This window comes from Cajanus cajan, chromosome 4 (assembly GCF_000230855.2).
Source record: "Cajanus cajan strain Asha chromosome 4, NIPB_CcT2T_4, whole genome shotgun sequence".
Classification (NCBI taxonomy): domain Eukaryota; kingdom Viridiplantae; phylum Streptophyta; class Magnoliopsida; order Fabales; family Fabaceae; genus Cajanus; species Cajanus cajan.
Genome location: NC_138520.1, coordinates 16,856,542 through 16,879,141, shown reverse-complemented (window position 1 = coordinate 16,879,141; position 22,600 = coordinate 16,856,542). Strand labels below are relative to the sequence as shown.

General features: G+C 33.8%; 1 protein-coding gene across 2 annotated transcripts; it reads right to left on the bottom strand.

The window, feature by feature from the left end:
- On the bottom strand, window positions 1-5,208 carry LOC145956737 (uncharacterized). 2 transcript variants are annotated; one of them, XM_083072328.1, is made up of 5 exons: window positions 3,101-5,207; window positions 2,824-3,027; window positions 2,505-2,740; window positions 1,781-2,422; window positions 1-1,708 (listed from the first exon to the last, which is right to left on the bottom strand). In XM_083072328.1, exons 1-3 carry the CDS (start codon window positions 3,356-3,358, stop codon window positions 2,648-2,650), a joined length of 555 nt encoding a protein of 184 aa, XP_082928454.1. In that variant the 5' UTR covers window positions 3,359-5,207; the 3' UTR covers window positions 1-1,708; window positions 1,781-2,422; window positions 2,505-2,647. The 2 variants fall into 2 exon arrangements, with proteins under 2 accessions (XP_082928454.1, XP_082928453.1); XM_083072327.1 differs by having other exon boundaries at window positions 2,824-5,208.
- Between the last annotated feature and the right edge of the window lie 17,392 nt (window positions 5,209-22,600).

Below are 22,600 nucleotides of genomic sequence, written 5' to 3'. Positions count from 1 at the left end.
TACACAAAGGGTGTTTTACGTCGTGTATTTTGACCCTTTTACGTCGGAAAAGGGTCCGACGTTAATACGGGAGTCGTAAATTTACGTCGCCACTGGAAGACGACGTAAATTTACGTCGGGAAATTTTGCAGACCGACGTAAAAAGGGTCAAAATCATGCCACAAATTTACGTCGGACGTGGCCTTGTCCGACGTAAATTTACGTCGGTCATTGCAAGGCCCGACGTAAATTTACGTCGGACAACGCCATGTCAGACGTAAATTGTGGCAGTTTTTTTTTAAAAAACGTTTGTAAATTGATATACCCAACACCTGCATATAAATATAATCCAGAATACCAAATCTAAACCAGGCAGTCCAGAATAGAAATTCAAATTGTATTTCAAAATTGAATGACAAAAAGAAAATAATATATAAATCTTAAAAAACATAAATTATGACAATGTAAATCCTATTATCCTAAAAAAGCTATAAAACATGTTTGTCAATGCTATCTAAATAACTAACTATCAAACTATAAACATAATATCTAACTAACTAAACTTAAAAAAAAAGTTGTCCATTGTTCTCTTATCTTGAGCATCTCATCTTCGGGCAATGGAGATGGATCTTGAAAGACCTGAAAGGGTAATTTAAGTGTCATTAATATGCAATGTTAATTATTCTAAAGGTAAATATAGTTAAATAAATTTTGATATGAATTACCTGCGCCCAAGAATCAATAATACCCGCAGAAACTATGGCTTTCATCCAATACATGATGTAATAGCCACATTCAAACGAGTCTTGTTGCTTATTACACTAAAATGAGAAACAAATAACTATTAATTCCAAAGTCAATAAATTTAAATATTATTGACTGTATGAATTAATTTGCTAACCTTAGGGTATATGAAATGCAATGACTTTGATGATCTGGCTCTTCCACTTAATATATTAGCTCCAGACACGATTTTAATTAATTGAAATAAAAATAAATGTTAGCCAATATATATAATTACAGTGTTAAAACATAATGAAAAAATTTAGTTACCCATGTAATTGGCTTTTAATTTCCTGGCTTGGTTTTCGATGAAGTGAACAAAACCACACCACGGTATATTCCTTAGGAATGATTACCATTAACTGCCAATGAGACCTACATTGTATGACAAACAAATCAGTTAAAAAATTACCATGATTAAAAAATCAATTAAAAAACTAACCTGTCAATGTATGGAGCCATGTATATATGTCTTCTTGAGTCACTCATCCATGTTTGCATATATTATTGGATCTGGACCTGAGTGTTTCCTGATTTTTGGATGGATTGAGGCTCAATAAATCCATATACTTCTGCTTGTGCTTGCTCCACACTCAATTTGTCCATATACCTAACACAAATAATTATTATAAGTTAAATGTAATTATTGTAAATTTAGACTCATAAAAGAAAATATGACTTACATGGCCCACAACTGTATGACAGATATATTTAACATGGAGTTTCCCCCAACAATCTCTAATGCATCAGGCAGAGATATGTATAGTGGAACATCAGAGCTATCAACTCCAAAAACTCTAATGTCCCACTGCAATTGAATTGGTTGCTTCTTTAATCGTGGTAATTTGATTAGAAGCTTAGATATGGGATCATCCTCAGCTTCTGCGATATTAGCATCATGAACATGAGGTTCTCTCATGACCTCCTTACCACGATCGATAAAATCCTAAAGAAATAATCAAAATTAGTTAAACAATAATAGAATTATAAGAATCTAAAAGAGCAATAATATAATTACCTTTGCCCGTGCTGAAAGCGGCATGACCAAACATTTTGGCCAAGCTAAGAATGTGCCGGTTGCCTGCCCCACTAGTTGAACCTCTGTATTGGGCAAAGGCACTGGAGCAGCAGCATCTTGAACTTGGTCAACCACAACCCGTGTCCAGTCTGGCTGTAGAGGGACACCATGGATGGTTGAGCCACCCTCAAATACTCGGCCAATAGCCACTAACCGTGGGGGGTCATCCTCAACATATAACTCGCACTGGTTTGGTACATCAGTGTGAGCATGTTCCCCTGAGAAATTTGGAGCAGCACAACTCCCTTTAGTGCTGACTCGAACACCATCATGAGCAACTGCAGTCTGTTGCTGAGAACGAGCCAAAAGTTCAAACTTCTCTTCAAACTATTTTTCAATATTCTTCAGTTTCTCTTCAAACTGCATCTCCAATCTCTGCTCCAATTTCTGTATAACCTCTTGACTGCAAGAGTCGACAGTGCTCCTCGATGATCGGCCACCAAAGAAATCTCGGTGGCTCCAAGAACCACCAACACCACGCACACGACCTCCGTGCTCTGGCTTTCCTATGGCCGTTGTGAGGATATCATTCCGACCATCGGAAACAAATGAGCCCTGGGTGCTCTGCTCAACTAAATCCTCCTGCAACAATAAGGAAGATTAAAAAATCTTATGAATTAAATGAGTTGAAATGAAGAGTCTTAATTTGTATATTTTTACTTACTATTTTATTAGCAACGACCCTTGCAGACTCAGAAGTCATTTGCCCATCTGGTTTTGTCCGGGCTGCTATCCACATCTCATGGCGGGGAGGTGACTCCACACGGTCAGCATCCTCAACCCCTGCTGCCTGTGCCCTAGCCTTCTTCATTTGCTTTTTTTTCTTTCATATCCCCCTCTTGACAATAGATGGGGTGCATCATTCTTGGCTTGTCGTTCTTGGGCAGCTATTCTTTTAGCCTGCAATAATACAAAAAAAAAATGAGATAAATTAAAATATACCTTAAGTATTTGTGTCAATGTAAAAGTTATCAATAACTAACCTGCCACGAAGGGTCCAATCGAGTGGCACAAAATTGCATCCACTCCTCATCAGTGATCTGGTACTTTAGACAGGGAGTCTCATTTTGGCGCTCTCCAAATACATACTCCCGTGTCAAGAAAGTCTTGAAGTCTCTCCACCTGCTGGCAAGGGCAGATAACATCTTCCTCCTCATGCCCTCAGTGTTGGGAATGTCAAAATTTTGCTATGAAAATAACAACAAATAATAAATAATGTATTTAAGTTATATAATATTGAAAGGATGTGAAAGTATATACCTGAATATCCTGCCACATGAGGTTCTTGACAACCTCCTGAACGTCATCCCATGATGGAATGATAATAGAAACATGTCGTCGAGCTAGGACTCCCAAATAGCTTTTAAACTTGGCAGCATTTGGGCCTGATGCCTTGCCAGAACGAGGATCCACCTCAACCGGTGTCCTCTCCTTGGCAATGCGCCCAGCTGTCAACCCAGACAATCGAGTGACAGATCTACCTTCCCTCCTTCCACTGCCAGACCCAGAATCCTCCATAATCCTGAAAAAATTAAACTATCATTATTAAAACAATGAATTAATTGAATAGACAAATAAAGTAAAAAAGATAATAACAATATAGCAACAAAATAACTAATAAAAAAACAAATAATACATAAACAGAAACCTATTAGGTTGGAATGTTTTCCCATATTCCTTCAGCATGATCACTTCGAATAGCATGTATTTCGTCCACTTCATTGTCACATTTTCTACCATTTTCATGCCATGTGAGGTTTTTTGCATCTTCTTTAATGGCAAACAATCTTTTAAACCTAGGTATTATTGGCAAATACCATAAGACCTTAGCAGGGGGACCCTCTATTTCTTCCTCACCATTACTTCCATCAGTTTTCTTTTTGAACCGCGACAATCCACATGTGGGACACACTTTCAGTGTAGCAAAATCATTTGTATATAATATGCAATCATTAGGGCACGCGTGTATCTTCTTATACTCCAAACCCATTGGACATAGTATTTTTTTTGCCTCATAGTTGCGATTAGGTAACGTGTTATCTTCTGGAAGCATGTCCTTCAATAACTCCAACAATTCTGTGAAACTTTTATCAGTCCAACCATTTCTTGCTTTTAAACTAAACAATTTTAAAGTTGCTGATAATCTTGTAAACATACTGCATCCTGGGTATAATGGTTGCTCAAAATCAGACTTTAAGGTATCATACACATGTGCTCTTTCAAAATTTTCTTCACCAACATCACGTATCATCTCTTCTAAGTTATCGTTCATCCCTTCAAAATTTTCAGTTGTTGACATTGTTGGAATGTCTAATATTTCTCCGTGCCATGTCCATACTGTATAACTCTTCACAATACCATATATAAACAGGTGATCACGTATTTCTCCAACTTCTTGACGTATCTGATTCAAACATCGAACACATGGACAATAACACTACAAGAAAAATGATAAATTGCGACGGACAAATTGCGACGGTTATCTAGAAACCGTCGTCGCTTTGATATTGCGACCCTTCATATGACGGTTTTTCAAAACCGTCGCAAAATTGTTCAACATTGCGACGGTTTATCGTAAACCGTCGCAAAATTTGTTTAACATTGCGACGGTTTATCATAAACTGTCGCAAAATTTGTTTAACATTGCGACGGTTTATCATAAACCGTCGCAAGTTTAACATTGCGACAGTTAATCATAACCGTCGCAAATTTAACATTGCGGCAGTTAGTCATAAACCGTCGCAAAATTTTCAGCATTTTTTTTATTAGAATTTAAAAGTTTTTTTTTTAAGTATTATGTATATTATCTTAACGAACTTATATTTTATTAACAATTTTATATATACTTTCTTTAAAAATATAAAAATAAATATGTTAAAATTTATAAAAATCCAGTTTAATTTATTTATGATATAAATATGTTTTTAATATCTAATATATATTTTTAGATGATAATTTATTTTAAAATATATTTTATAATAACAATTCTAAATGGAACATAAATCTTCTGATTTTTCTTAGTTTGATTTTTTTAATCAATATATATAATTTTACTATTTTGATTTTTTCAATCAACGTATACAATAAAGAAAAAACACAAAAGATAAACATGCATAGTAAAAATTTTATTTTATCAAAAAACTTTTTATTTTAATATATTACATTATATATGTGAATATTAAGACATATATATATATATATACATATATATATATTATAATTAAACTTTTTTAAAAAATTAATTCATTATTAAGAAAAAAAAATTATTACATGAGAATTAATTTCTTTCAAAAATTTGATAGATATAAAATAAATAAACATTTTTTCTGAATCTATATTTTTATTTTATTATAATATAATTTTTATTTTTTAAAATATATTATTTTTTTAGATAAAAAATTATGTATATGTCAAATAGTAGTGGGGCAAGTGCCCACTATTCCAAATGTACATCCGTCCCTATATATATCTATATATATATATATATATATATATATATATATATATATATAATATAGGGGGTTATAATTATACCAATGTAACTTTTATTAAGTATTATGTTGTTCAATAACTTTATATTAAATGTGTATTTTGTAAATCCAACCGTTAAATTGAAAGTTCATATCACTTTATAAGTGTATATCAAATTTTGTTAAAATTGAACAACAACTGGAAGGTAATCAAATTGTTTATATTTTAGTGTATTTTAAAATGAATATATGACATCAATTTTGTTTTATAAAAATGAAGTATCAAACCATCTTGGATTAATATAAAGTTTTGTATATATAATCTTTGAGAGATATGAAATTTCAATCTAACAGTTGGATTTACCAAATTCACATTTAATATAAAGTTATTGAGCGGTGTAATACTTAGTAAAAGTCACATTTAATATATATATATATATATATATATATATATATATATATATATATATATATATGAGGGGGTTTATAATTACATCAGTGTAAATTTTACTAAGTGTTACACAACTCAATAACTTTATATTAAATGTGAATTTTGTAAATTTAACCGTAAAATTGAAAATCTTTTACTGTTAAATCATATATACAAAATGTTAAATTAATCGAAGATGATTTCTTATAAAAACAAAATTAAATCTGTCAGAAAATTTATATTTTTGATGAGAAAATTTTTGTAGGAAAAACTATATTATTGATGAAATATTTTAGAAAAATTTATATTTGTCGAAAATGTAAGAACTGGTTTTAAATTTGATATGAAAATATTATGATATAATTAGATAAGATTTTAAGTTAGTATTTTATTAATGGTTGATAATTAAAAAATAAAACAAGGATAAATATATTTTTTGAATTTTATATGTTTGATTTAAGATAACTTACAAAATAACTCTTGGTAAAGTTATTCCGCTCAATAACTCATCGTGTGTGTTGAATTTCATTGATCCAATTAATTGTTAATTTAAAAATTATTAAATTTTACTAATAATTAATATAAAAAAATTAATTAGTTTTGGAATAAATTATTTTCTAATTAACAATATAATTAAAACATTAATTATTTTAAATTATTTAACTAAAATCTTATTGACAATTTACTATATGATCTTAATATTTTTGTATAACTAATACTTGGTTTTAAATTTGATATGAGAATATTATATATAATTAGATAAGATTTTAAGTTAGTATTTTATTAATAGTTGATAATTAGAAAATAAAACAAGGATAAATACATTTTTTTTTTAATTTTATGTTTGATTTAAGGTAAATAAATATATTAAATTAATTAATAATTTATTTAAAATATTAAAATAATTTATAAGTATGTAATAAATAAATATTTATAATTTTATAAATTATATTATCATTATAAATTAAAAAATTTAAATAATTTAAATTATAATTTTAAATCGAAATAAGTAGATGTTAATTATAAAAGTAAGTACATATAAATAAAGAATAACTAAATATATTATTATTATTATTATTATTATTATTATTTGTAATATAAAATTATTATATATTATTATTATAATACAGATATGAGATTGTATATTTGAGGATGACTTAAATGAATTAATCTGTACAAGTTATACTGACAACATACATATACATTTCGGTAGCTTACTCATCAAAACTTCACAGTTAAGCGTGCTTGACCTGGAGTAGTACAAGGATGGGTGACCTTCTGGGAAGTTTCCCAGAAATTGCACAAGTAAGGATAAAACATGCTAAACAGTGAAATATCGTGAAATAAAATCCTTGAAAGGCCAAATATTAATTTAGAGGCAGTTGGTGCGACAGTTGATGAAAGGGTCGCAATGTTAATATAGAGGCATTTGGTGCGACAGTTGACGAAACGGTCGCAATTCCAATTTTGCGACGGTTTGTGCAACGGTTCTGATAACCGTCACAAAATTGCCTGGTGACGGACGACTCTGCGATGGTTCCCAAACCGTCGCAATGTTGTCTTTGCGGCAGTTATAACCGTCGCAATGTAGGTCATATAACCGTCGCAAAATCGTCATTTTCTTGTAGTGTAATATGCCCCTTTGATGGGTTTCCCATTTTCTCTTGCAAATTGTAAGAACTCTTCAACTCCATTTCTGTACTCTTGACTAATGCGACTTGCATTCATCCAACTTCGATTCATTATCTATATATTAACACAAATTAACTATTGACTCAGTTATTCATAATTTTTTTAACCTAAACTACAACCCTAAAAAATCGATGGTAAACTAAAGGTCAATGCCTAAAAAAGTCTCTTCTTTAATGCATCTGGAACGGCCCGTACTGAAACTAGAACGGGACGTTCCAGATCAACAAATTACAACAACAAAAATTCCAGCAGAACGGGCCGTTCTCCATGCAGAACGACCCGTACTACTTGCAGAACGGCCCGTTCTGCAAGGAGAACGGCCCGTTCTCCTTGCAGAACGGGCCGTTCCAGAGGAACAAATAGCAAAAAAAAAACAAATAAATTACGGGGACAACAAACTAACCTCAAACGACCAACGTGCTGACACTTACAAACTTGGATACGTTGAATGTAGCCGTAAACGCAGTGGGAGACTCAAGTAATTCAGAGGATTTCGTATAAACTGTGAGCGCGGGAATGAAAATGGGACTTTGGGGGCAATATAGGAGAACTATTACGTCGGATAAGGCTTTGCCGACGTAAATTTACGTCGGCCTTGGTGGACTCCGACGTAAATTTACGTCGGACGTGGGTGGGACCGACGTAAATTTACGTCGGACTAAAGGGAACCGGCCTTGGTGGACTCCGACATAAATTAGTCTCCACTTATTTACGAAACTGCCACCGTATTTTTACAACGTCGGTGTTTGTGGTTTGCGACGTAAATTGGGTGACGTAAATACTCTTTTTTGCACTAGTGCCATTCCAAGTCTAGAAGAAGAAAACTCTAATTAAGCTTTACTACTCTCAAGTACTCATTCCTTTATCATTGTAAGATGGTATTTCCTATGCTTTCCTAGGTCCTTATAGGAATCATAAGAAAAAGAAGTATGTCAACAACCTTCTCCCTGATAGTGTTGATAAATATCCTTTCATTGACTGTTAGAAGATTGATATCTCTATTTTTAAAGATACTCCTAAGTTTTTTAGACTTTTTCCCCTAGTAAAGATGAGAAATCTAAAAGTGATCTTTGGAAACAAAAGGTTAGTGAGAGTTGAGAAATCTAAAAGTGATCTTTGGAAATCAATAGGGAATTATGATTTCATCCAGCTTTTGAAGTTAATGTTTTTTATCCTTATATGTTATTAGTAGCTATCTTATTATGAAATAGAGAAACTCGTGTTTTTGAGTTTTCTTGTGGTTTAATCAATCCAATAATTTTGAACATTGCTGCTATAACAGGTTTAAAGCCTATTAGGGATAGGTTTTACCTTGGTCTTTCTCAAGATGAAATTTCGATGAAGGAAGTTAAAATTAATTAAATTAATTAGGATAAAAAGACCTATACACCCTTCATCGTTGGTGCTTTGGGAGAAAAAGGTACTCTTGTAAGTACTGGCGAGCACATTGCATTTTTTATGTATTAGTTATTTGTTTGCGTATTTTTTAACTCCTTCCCTTTAAATTCCTAAGTACTTTTACACTAGCCCAATCTCTGCATTTTGGAAAAAAATATTTTTCTGAGTAAATTTTTATTAGCTTCTTTTTACACTAGTTTAGATGTAGGTTCGTAAATTTTGTCAAAGAATGAGTTCCCTCAAAATTTATCTGGTCCACTTTCGCTCCTTTAGTGATGGATCAATGCCATTTTCGAGAAGAAAGTACAACTCTTTTCATCAAAATCTCCGATTGAATATACTTTGGATAGAGCTAGATTAACTTCTTTAACTCAAAAAAAAAATAATTGAAAATTACAAGAAATATGTCAAGACCATTTTCGATTTTGAATTCTTTTTTTAGAGATCTACTTCCCTTTATTCGATCAAATATTGTCGAACCCAACTAGTTGAAGAGTAATAATCAGGTGTAACATCCTGAATTTTTTACTCGTATAAGTGTTTAATTATTATTTATTTTTATATTTAGTGAGGTTATTTTTTTATAATTATTTTAATTAATTAAAGAAATTTTATAAATATTTTAAAGGATTTTGATAATTATGTGTTTTTAATTACGTAATAAATATTTGTGAAAATTATTTTGTATAATATCTATTAGAGGAATATGTATTTTTATAATATTTTGTTATAATAAGTATTTAGAAAAAAAATAGGTGTTTTTATTATAATTGTTTATATATTATATTTTAATTATAATTGTATTCAGGGAAATATATTTATTTTATATATTATATATCTGTTAATTATTAATTATTGTATTTTGTTATAATTATTTGGATTGGAAGAAATATGTTTAGTTAGTATATTATTTATTTATAAGTTCTAATATTTAAAGGAAAGAAAAAATTAAAGAACTATGGTTAAAGTATTTTTATTGAAGGATTAAGTGTGAGTTAAGATTTTAAAAAGAGAGTTACGATAGTTCTTTTATTTTAGACTTCTCATTTTCATATGACGCGTACGCTTTGAAGAATGAGAAGGAGAATCAGAGCTCGTAGGAGAACACCTCAAAGATCCACATCCATCTTTTAGCACTCATCAAGGTAAGGGGGAGTAAGTAGTCTCACTTTAGACGTGGGATAATTGTTGGGTAGTGAGATTAACCTCTAATATCCTTTTTGTTGTATGCATTGATGAGGGAAAAATCCAATTTGTATATGTTCACTAATATTTGTCTTTTATATGATTCTTCATTACTCTAATTGATGATTTATGTTTTTAATCGATTGGATTAGGAGAAGAGAGTTTTAGTGTGAGTTATGCCTTATTCTAAAAATTCTAGTATAAATATGCCTTGGTATTTATGTGATTTCTCTATGTGTGATTAATAAAATTGAGTTTTGATTGTTGGTTTAGAAAGTAGATATTTGAGTCTACAGTTTAAACTCAAGAGTCACATAAAAATTTTAAGGAATGACCAAGTTATGTGAGTTAAAAGATGAACTTTATATTTTGTGTGTGAAATGCGTATGTTTTAAGCCTTTTGAGTAGACTTAAATGATAGAATTATTGATGAAAACTCCAAGAAAAGACTTGATTGATGTAGTTCCTCCTTCAAGCTTCTAGAATGGATCTTTTTCTTCTTGGTCTCCTTCTAGCTTCTTCAATGGTTTCCTAGGGTGTTAGAAGCCATAACCAAACACACATGGAAGAGTAGGAATCTACCTTGGTGAAGCCACACTCATGTGAGTGATTAGTCCCTCCAATTCTCACCTCACTCAAGAGAAGATAAGTGAAAAGGATCAATTTTCAAGGAGAAAAATAAGCTTTGATGGAGAGAATTAGAGAAAAATTCATCCAATTTATTAATAAGCTCAAAAGTAGTTCGGCCAATACAAGGAAAACCTATATATAGGAGTTGGTTGGCTTATGGTGCAAGCTAAACTAACCATGGTCAAGTGTAACCAAGGTTAGCTATCTTGCTCTTAAACTAACCAACCTTAGTTAACACTCTAGAAGCTTATGGAGTAAGCTAATCTAATCATAGTTTAGAAGTAACCTACTTAAGTTAACTCTAACTAGCTAACCTAATCATAACAACTAACTAACTAATAATTACTTTTAATAAGTTTGTTGAGATGTCACTATCAAAGCCATGTGACTTATTTAACAACTTGGATGGCTAATTTGACTAGGTTTGGACATTTAAACCACTTGCCTAAGCAAGTGGACGTCCAAACCTATGGGCCTTGGAAAAAGTTTGGACCATCCAAGCCCAAATAAGTTTATGGCTTAAGCTAGTTACACCTCTCCTAAACTACTAATTACAACCTTAAAGAAAAATTATACAAAGACAAAAATTCCTATACTACTTGACTCAAAATACAAGGTCAAAAAATATCATATACAATAGAAGACTAAGCAATTAAGAGAACACATATTTTATGCCCATGAATCACATTATCCTCTTTAATAGCTTTCTCTAGCCTCCTAACCATAGACCTTTTCAAAGGTCCAATCGTCTTCAAGGATGGTCCTTCATCAATTATGTTTTATAATATTCATCAAAGTTGTAGTCCTAGATGTTAGATTTCAAATTTTGTTGGAATCACGTAAAAAAAAGGTATAGAACTTGAGTTATGATTAAATTAGAGAGCAAATGTCAAACTGTCAAACTTAGGGTTAAACGTTTCAATTTAGTATTTTTTAAAAATAGTAGATGACAATATTAACATAGAATTTATATATAATATTCTTATATTTCTAAGAAAATTAAGATCAACTTGGTATCATATATATAACTATAGATATCATATATATAACTCTAGATAATAAATAAGTTATGAAAATGTAGTTTGTGAGTTATGATAATGAATAGTTTTACCCTTTAAGTGTTTGATATTTTGAATGGTTTGAGGTAATTATATCAATATTTAGGAAAGAGAAATCAGGTGAGAGAACAATTGAGAATAAGTTATAATGTGAGTTGATTGCTAATGACTTAAGGTGTATCAGGTTAAATTTTATAAATGTGTATTTGAACTATGAACATGTGACTATTATGCGATACAATGTGTTGTGTGTGTTGGTTATCTTGTCCAAGGAATGATTCTTGTGCTAATTGATGGATATGATTGAATATGAAATTGTGAAGTTACGAGAATTGAATGTTGTAAATGAAATGTATATGGAAAATTGTATGTATGGCAAATCATATGTAAGACAAATTGTGTGTTTGGAAAATTGTATGTATGACAAATCGTTGAGTAGGTGTAGTGATTCATGATATGATAGAGTTTGTATGACATGCATCATATGCATGTAAATTGATAAACCGTTATGTATGCATTGCACATATCTTGTGATTGGTACCACATCCATTCAAATCAAAAGTCTATGTCTATTGTATCTCATTCTCATGTGATTATATTGTATCTTGACATTAATGATTGATGTATTGTGAATGAGTTATTATTTTTTATAGTGTTAATTATATGTTAATAATGATGTTATTGCTTTAAAGAATGTATTGAGTGTGTTTGGCTCTCCATCTCTTGTTTCATGCCATGAGCTAGAGTAACATGTTTTTCACTCCCCTTATTTCTATGTTGTTCTTTATGTATGTTGTTACATATGAGGCTCATCAAGATGTTGATGATGTTGGTGACGAGGCTTAGCCCTTGTGTGAGATTGCTCTAATAGGATATGTGACTTCGAGCATAATTTTAGGATTATTCATTTTATTATCATTTATTTCTAGTACAAAATGTTGGGTTGTTATTTAATTATGTTTTATTTTTGAAAGTTTTACTGGAGAATGTGTTATGAGGATTTGTTTTTATGGTATCCTCTACCAACCTTTATTTTATTCAGATTGAATATTTATGCATGAACTTAGTTATTTGAATTAAATTATTTCTATGTTATATTAATAATATACTGTAAGGTAGAGGGTGTCAAATTAGGTAGATAAAATCTCCATTGAAATGATCAAAGTTTGGAAGGGCTTTTTATCTTGAGATGTGATTATGTCTAATATGAATTCGAAGGATATTGAAGTTTATTCTAATCGGCCTCAATTATTCTCACATCAACATAATCTATGTCAAATGAAACATTCCTCTTCTTCTTATGTTGGGTCGATCACACCATTATTATTATCCTAGTAAATATTTTACTCATTAATTTCCTTTTCTCTTTTGATTTCTCTAGATATGAAAAATTTATCATATTTTATTTATCAATTGTTATTCGAGGAAAGGTCCATCTTCATCCAGAAGAATAAGCTTGGAAAAATACCAATGAAGAAAATCATTTTCAGAAAAGTAGTCGAAAAAGAAAACCAAAAGTTGAGAAGAATGTTTCCCTCAAGTCTAAGGTCGGGAGTCTCTTCTCTAAGAAATTTCTAATAGTTTTTAATACTTGAATTAATCTTCTTTAGTTTCATGATTATTTACAATTGCTAGAGACACCTAAAAAGAAAGCTCGAGTGGATTCTTCGAGTGATAAAACTATATAGTGATCTTATCTCTACTTTCTCTTTCATGTTTTCTTCATTATTAATTATGATTACTTTCAAGTTTCTAAACAAATACCTCAAAAGAAGGATAGAGGGAAAGAAAAAAAAATGATTGCTCTATTGTAAAATCAAACAAATCCTTCATCAACAAAATTTATGAAAGATGTTATAAAGCCCTTGTTGAAGGTATTCATTGTTTGTTCGACTAACACGTTGTATCTCATTCTACTTAATTAATCATAAGCTTCACATTTCAGCACATAGAATAGAATTGAAGCTCTTCTTCTAAAGATGATTCGAGTTCAAGTAGCTCTAAAGATTCAACTTTTAAGAAAGTAACACCCTGTTAGTACCGAAAAATGAATTCGGAGGCACTCGAAATACAGAGGTGCTTTAAATCCTAGGTGATCGGAAAATGGCAAAGAAGTTTCTGAGGAAGGACACGAAGACACTTTTCGTGAAACTCTCGAAATCATTGTACCAGGAAGGACACGAAGACACTTTTCGAGAAACTCTCGAAATTATTGAACTAGGAAGGACGCTGCTCAAGAGAAAGGCTCACAGCCTCGCAACCTCTCAAAGTACAAGAAAAATCAGGAAACACTCGAGTATATTTTTCGTTGGTTACTCGAAATCCCAAGAATCCGGACATACACGAACACACTTCGCAACCTCTCGGAATGAAGAGCTTAAAGGAGACACGATTTAAAAGTGGTTGAAGTAAATCATGGGATAAGTGTCAGAGGCTGCAAAACGGTTTGGGGAAGTTAATGAGCAGTTCCAAGAGTTATCCAAAGACGTGCCCGGGAATAAGCCACGACGTGGAAGTTTAGAATGGTTATGCGCTTCCGGGGCACGTCAGAAACAGTTACCTTTCCCAGATTTTTGTCTATAAATTAAACGAGTCATGCTCGTAGCAGAGGTCGAAAATCTAATTCCCACAATACCTCACATGCACTCCGCAGCCTGTGCATAAGGCATACTGTGTGTACGAGACAGCTTTGGGTACGATTTCTCGACCACCTTTCTTTTTCCTTTTTTAGGAGTAGCATAGCATAGCGTAGCATAGCATAATCTAGTCTAGTGTAGTGTAGTCATTCTAAACACGTTTCGTTATCCTTACGAATTGTAATTCTGTTACCATTTAATGAAAACTCTATTTCTTACTTGTACGATTTTATTTTTTCACTGAAAGTCTTCAATTTTGTCATGTCACGAACACACATAAATTGAAACGTGAAATCGTGCTACTTCGAATAAAAAGGATCCATAAAACGAAATCCACCGTAAACAAATTGGCACGCCCAGTGGGACTCGTTTGGTGAACTTCATTGAACTAATTGAACTAGTTTTGTGTGTGCTTCAATTTTTATGAGACTTAGAAGTGGGACAACTATGTCTACATCCAGCAGAAGAGATGCGCTTAATGAAGAACATGGTAATGGAGAAAATCGGAATACAAATCAAGAAAATGTGCCAAATGAAGCCAGGGGGGCAATGTCTCCACCTCCTGTAAATATTCCGAACTCCGCGGGATTTTTGAATGCGTCACAAGAAATGGTGAACGCTACCCGCGAACATCCATGGGGAATGCCTCCGAATTGGAGAAGTACCCAGCCCATAAGCGTAGAAATGCCAATACCATATTCTGGGCACAATCCTCAAATGCAAATATCATCATATGGGTATAATGCAGTCCCAAATGGGATGAGCTTTATCATGCACGATCCTCACCAGCATGTTGGCACAAGCCAAGAAGGGTCATTGGTTCGACAAAGTAATTATATACCCACGGGTATAAGCAATGAAGCCATGATAGCCCTTCGACAACAAATGGATCATAGTAACCACGATATGGTAAATTTGTTGTCTACACAAATGCACAACATACTCACACCCCTATACGAACTGATGAGCAAAATAGGAGATAAAATTAATGATAATCGACTCTCGAGAGATACGAGTGTAAATCTGAACGGCCTCGAAAATCCAACCATCAATGAGATGAATATTCGAGAAATTAGAAATCGTATCAATCTCAATCAAGGGGGACCTCTGAGAAATGTCAAGGAAAATTTGGATCATATAGTCGAGAAGGTACTGAATAGGCACGGATTTGGAACGGGGCGAAATGAGCACCCTTACTTTGTATCTGCCTTTCCTGACTATATTACCCAATCTGAGCTACCCAGAGGGATGAAAGTCCCGAAATTGTCAAAATTCGCAGGAGAGTTAGGTGAATCCACCGTAGAACACATAGCCAGATATCTAGTCGAGTGTGGAGACCTAATGGGTAATGAATATTTGAAAATGAAATATTTTTCAAGTTCACTAACCAAACATGCTTTTACGTGGTTTACGACTTTGCCATCTAATTTGATTATTACTTGGGCACAATTGGAAAGGAGTTTCCACGAAAACTTTTTTCGAGAGGAAATCAAGGTGAGCATAGTTGATTTGATGAATATGAAGAGGCAAGATCATGAGACATTGGACGAATATTTGAATAGATTTAGGAAACTAAAGTCTCGATGTTACACGAATATTCCTGAGCATGAGTTGGTAAAAATTGCCGCCACTGGGTTAGATTTTTCGATTCGAAAGAAACTTATAAATGAACAATTGAGAGATATGGCTCAACTAGCAGAGAAACTGAGACGAATTGAACAAATTCGAGCAGAGAAAGAAAGGTTGAGAAAATTGACAAGTTTGTTCGAAGAGAAAAAGTAGCATATTTAGACAATATGGACGTTAACGATGATAATTTTGAATCTCTAAATGAAGAAATGGAAGTGAACTTAGCCGAATTGCAACCTGGGCCAACCTATCAATGCCAATTATTAAAACCTGGGGAAAATGATATAGAGGCCGGATCAAATAGAAAATATAGTTTCGACATAACAAAAGTCGATAGAATATTCGATATTTCCCTGAAAGATAAGCAAATCATACTTCCAGAAAATCATAAAATTCCTTCTTTTGAACAGAAAAAAAAAATTTGTATCACAACACAACATGTATGGTCATTGGACTAACAATTGTGTACGTTTTAGGGATATGGTCGAGAATGCGATTACTGATGGTCGCTTGGCTTTCGAGGAGAAGAAAATGAAAATTGATACTGATCCATTCGCTGCACAAGCAGGATATGTGGAACCTCTCTCTATGGGGATCAATGTAATGTGCTTGAAATCAATATGGCTGACCTGATTGCGAACGAAGAGGAAGTTGTCGAACCTATTACGGATGAAAAACTGGAAGAGCTCTTAGATGAGTTCGCGAAAGAGCAAGAACCTACGTATCCGAAAGAGAGGGACAGTTTGCTCGATTTCCTTTCGAGGAAGAAAGATGATGATCGGGAAGTTATGCTTTAGCCAAGATGTAGCATTGTGTTTAACAGATCAGCAGTTAAGGCATTCGAGGTGTCTGAAATTATGAAAAATTATAGAGTTGAGAAGGCTCGAGGAAAATCGAAAGTCAACAAAACATAACTCAGGACGTTCAGGAGAAGTTGATTCACGAATTTCGATAACATCCCGAGAAAATGGAGTAGCAGGTACGAAAAGGAAAAATTCAGAATTAAAAGATGTCAGGGGCATTTAAATCTCGCGAAGAGTACAACGCTCTAGGGTCTTATCAGAGAAAGAGAGTTGAGGCGTTGAAAAACATTCTTTCTCAGTTACTTCGAAACAAATGTTTTCCAGGGGGCATTTGTTAGTACCGAAAAATGAATTTTGAGGCACTCGAAATACAGAGGTGCTTTAAATCCTAGGTGATCGAAAAATGGCAAAGAAGTTTCTGAGGAAGGACACGAAGACACTTTTCGTGAAACTCTCGAAATCATTGTACCAGGAAGGACACGAAGACACTTTTCGAGAAACTCTCGAAATTATTGAACTAGGAAGAACGCTGCTCAAGAGAAAGGCTCACAGCCTCGCAACCTCTCAAAGTACAAGAAAAATCAGGAAACACTCGAGTATATTTTTCGTTGGTTACTCGAAATCCCAAGAATCCGGACATACACGAACACACTTCGCAATCTCTCGGAATGAAGAGCTTAAAGGAGACACGATTTAAGAGCGGTTGAAGTAAATCATGGGATAAGTGTCAGAGGCTGCAAAACGGTTTGGGGAAGTTAATGAGCAGTTCCAAGAGTTATCCAAAGACGTGCCCGGGAATAAGCCATGACGTGGAAGTTTAGAACGGTTATGCGCTTCCGGGGCACGTCAGAAACAGTTACCTTTCCAAGATTTTTGTCTATAAATTAAACGAGCCATTCTCGTAGCAGTGGTCGAAAATCTAATTCCCACAATACCTCACATGCACTCCACAGCCTGTGCATACGGCATACTGTGTGTACGAGACAGCTTTGGGTACGATTTCTCGACCACCTTTCTTTTTCCTTTTTTAGGAGTAGCATAGCATAGCGTAGCATAGCATAATCTAGTCTAGTGTAGTGTAGTCATTCTAAACACGTTTCGTTATCCTTACGAATTGTAATTTTGTTACCATTTAATGAAAACTCTATTTCTTACTTGTACGATTTTATTTTTTCACTGAAAGTCTTCAATTCTGTCATGTCACGAACACGCATAAATTGAAACGTGAAATCGTGCTAGTTCGAATAAAAAGGATCCATAAAATGAAATCCACCATAAACAAATTGGCACACCCAGTGGGACTCGTTTGGTGAACTTCATTGAACTAATTGAGCTAGTTTTGTGTGTGCTTCTATTTTTATGAGACTTAGAAGTGGGACAACTATATCTACATCCAGCAGAAGAGATGCGCTTAATGAAGAACAGGGTAATGGAGAAAATCGGAATACAAATCAAGAAAATGTGCCAAATGAAGCCAGGGGGGCAATGTCTCCACCTCCTGTAAATATTCCGAACTCCGCGGGATTTTTGAATGCGTCACAAGAAATGGTGAACGCTACTCGCGAACATCCATGGGGAATGCCTCCGAATTGGAGAAGTACCCAGCCCATAAGCGTAGAAATGCCAATACCATATTCTGGGCACAATCCTCAAATGCAAATATCATCATATGGGTATAATGCAGTCCCAAATGGGATGAGCTTTATCATGCACGATCCTCACCAGCATGTTGGCACAAGCCAAGAAGGGTCATTGGTTCGACAAAGTAATTATATACCCACGGGTATAAGCAATGAAGCCATGATAGCCCTTCGACAACAAATGGATCATAGTAACCACGATATGGTAAATTTGTTGTCTACACAAATGCACAACATACTCACACCCCTATACGAACTGATGAGCAAAATAGGAGATAAAATTAATGATAATCGACTCTCGAGAGATACGAGTGTAAATCTGAACGGCCTCGAAAATCCAACCATCAATGAGATGAATATTCGAGAAATTAGAAATCGTATCAATCTCAATCAAGGGGGACCTCTGAGAAATGTCGAGGAAAATTTGGATCATATAGTCGAGAAGGTACTGAATAGGCACGGATTTGAAATGGGGCGACATGAGCACCCTTACTTTGTATCTGCCTTTCCTGACTATATTACCCATTCTAGGCTACCCAGGGGGATGAAAGTCCCAAAATTGTCAAAATTCGCAGGAGAGTTAGGTGAATCCACCGTAGAACACATAGCCAGATATCTAGTCGAGTGTGGAGACCTAGTGGGTAATGAATATTTGAAAATGAAATATTTTCCAAGTTCACTAACCAAACATGCTTTTACGTGGTTTACGACTTTGCCATCTAATTCGATTATTACTTGGGCACAATTGGAAAGGAGTTTCCACGAAAACTTTTTTCTAGAGGAAATCAAGGTGAGCATAGTTGATTTGATGAATATGAAGAGGCAACATCATGAGACATTGGACGAATATTTGAATAGATTTAGGAAACTAAAGTCTCGATGTTACACGAATATTCCTGAGCATGAGTTGGTAAAAATTGCCGCCACTGGGTTAGATTTTTCGATTCGAAAGAAACTTATAAATGAACAATTGAGAGATATGGCTCAACTAGCAGAGAAAGTGAGACGAATTGAACAAATTCGAGCAGAGAAAGAAAGGTTGAGAAAATTGACAAGTTTGTTCGAAGAGAAAAAGTAGCATATTTAGACAATATGGACGTTAACGATGATAATTTTGAATCTCTAAATGAAGAAATGGAAGTGAACTTAGCCGAATTGCAACCTGGGCCAACCTATCAATGCCAACTATTAAAACCTGGGGGAAATGATATAGAGGCCGGATCAAATAGAAAATATAGTTTCGATATAACAAAAGTCGATAGAATATTCGATATTTCCCTGAAAGATAAGCAAATCATACTTCCAGAAAATCATAAAATTCCTTCTTTTGAACAGAAAAAAAAAATTTGTATCACAACACAACATGTATGGTCATTGGACTAACAATTGTGTACGTTTTAGGGATATGGTCGAGAATGCGATTACTGATGGTCGTTTGGCTTTCGAGGAGGAGAAAATGAAAATTGATACTGATCCATTCGCTGCACAAGCAGGATATGTGGAACCTCTCTCTATGGGGATCAATGTAATGTGCTTGAAATCAATATGGCTGACCTGATTGCGAACGAAGAGGAAGTTGTCGAACCTATTACGGATGAAAAACTGGAAGAGCTCTTAGATGAGTTCGCGAAAGAGCAAGAACCTACGTATCCGAAAGAGAGGGACAGTTTGCTCGATTTCCTTTCGAGGAAGAAAGATGATGATCGGGAAGTTATGCTTTATCCAAGATGTAGCATTGTGTTTAACAGATCAGCAGTTAAGGCATTCGAGGTGTCTGAAATTATGAAAAATTATAGAGTTGAGAAGGCTCGAGGAAAATCGAAAGTCAACAAAACATAACTCAGGACGTTCAGGAGAAGTTGATTCACGAATTTCGATAACATCCCGAGAAAATGGAGCAGCAGGTACGAAAAGGAAAAATTCAAAATTAAAAGATGTCAGGGGCATTTAAATCTCGCGAAGAGTACAACGCTCTAGGGTCTTATCAGAGAAAGAGAGTTGAGGCGTTGAAAAACATTCTTTCTCAGTTACTTCGAAACAAATGTTTTCCAGGGGGCATTTGTTAGTACCGAAAAATGAATTCGGAGGCACTCAAAATATAGAGGTGCTTTAAATCCTAGGTGATCGGAAAATGGCAAAGAAGTTTCTGTGGAAGGACACGAAGACACTTTTCGTGAAACTCTTGAAATCATTGTACCAGGAAGGACACGAAGACACTTTTCGAGAAACTCTCGAAATTATTGAACTAGGAAGGACGCTGCTCAAGAGAAAGGCTCACAGCCTCGCAACCTCTCAAAGTACAAGAAAAATCAGGAAACACTCGAGTATATTTTTCGTTGGTTACTCGAAATCCCAAGAATCCAGACATACACGAACACACTTCGCAACCTCTCAGAATGAAGAGATTAAAGGAGACACGATTTAAGAGCGGTTGAAGTAAATCATGGGATAAGTGTCAGAGGCTGCAAAACGGTTTGGGGAAGTTAATGAGCAGTTCCAAGAGTTATCCAAAGACGTGGCCGGGAATAAGCCACGACGTGGAAGTTTAGAACGGTTATGCGCTTCCGGGGCACGTCAGAAACAGTTACCTTTCCTAGATTTTTGTCTATAAATTAAACGAGCCATTCTCGTAGCAGAGGTCAAATCTAATTCCCACAATACCTCACATGCACTCCGCAGCCTGTGCATAAGGCATAATGTGTACGAGACAGCTTTGGGTACGATTTCTCGACCACCTTTCTTTTTCCTTTTTTAGGAGTAGCATAGCATAGTGTAGCATAGCATAATCTAGTCTAGTGTAGTGTAGTCATTCTAAACACGTTTCGTTATCCTTACAAATTGTAATTCTGTTACCATTTAATGAAAACTCAATTTCTTACTTGTACGATTTTATTTTTTCGCTGAAAGTCTTCAATTCTGTCATGTCACGAACACACATAAATTGAAACGTGAAATCGTGCTAGTTCGAATAAAAAGGATCTATAAAACGAAATCCACCGTAAACACACCCCAAAAGCCTAAGGTATATTCATGTTCTTATCTAAACATATTTTAGTTTTCATATTTCTTGTTTAATTTGGAACATGTTTACAAGCCATACCAATAAAAACTTATCATATTTGATCTAAGATTAAATTCGACATGCCAAAATCATCAAGTAGAACTATGCGATCACATGTTAGTCATAATTTTCATTCAAATAAAACATGGTTGAATTCTCTATAGGATAAAGAAGTTCTCGATATTTTTTCCTCTCATGAGATAGCCTATAAAGAGATCACTTCAAAAGAAACTTTTATGCTAAAGGTAAAATTTTCTCTTGATCAATTTAACTGTCTTTCTATAAAATTATGAAATTTTCATTTTGTCCTTTTAGGTTGAAAATAAATAACTTGACCATGAGGAAAATTCTCCTCAAGAAGAAGCACAAGAAATAGAAACACCCAAAATTGATTAGGGTAAGTTGAAGAAACAAATTTATTTACTCAAATAAATTAGTTTTATTCAATTTACTAATAAAAAGACTTTCCACTCAATTAAACAAAGTTTAATGATAGGCTCGAAGGATGATAATGAAGCTATAGTTTAGGAAGTAAATCCCAATGATCAAGCTGCATAAATTCTTCAAACTAATACTTTTTTTTTAACTAATAGTCATTCCTTCGAGCGAAACTAATGTGGAAACTCCTCCTAATTCTTTGATTCCCCAAATAGACTCAACTTTTAACTTTAACGTGATTCAATTATTCCAAGATGCTGAAGATGACCAAGAGGATGATATCTTCAACGTATTGAAGATTGCATCTAGTGGTCCTTCTACTTTAGAGGAAAAAAGTTGAAGAAGTATCTCCTCACAAAGAAGATCTTGATTCTAAACTCTCTAGCTTTTGGCAACTTGCATATGTAGACAATTTGGATTGAGCTTTGCACAACCTAGATTTTAAAGTTGAAGTCGAAAAATGGGTGGATGATTTGAATAGCATCCTGATCTCCTTAAAAATATTGTTATAGAAAAGCGAGACTATGTTCAAACATTCACTACAACTTTTAAACTTTGATCTAAATGGTTGAGTATGCAATAAGAAGTTATTTAGATTAAAGTTAATATAGAAGGAGATAAGAATAAGAGTCTTTTATATGAAGCATGCATGGTGAAAGTCTTTGGGCTATAATTGTTAATTTATTGTAG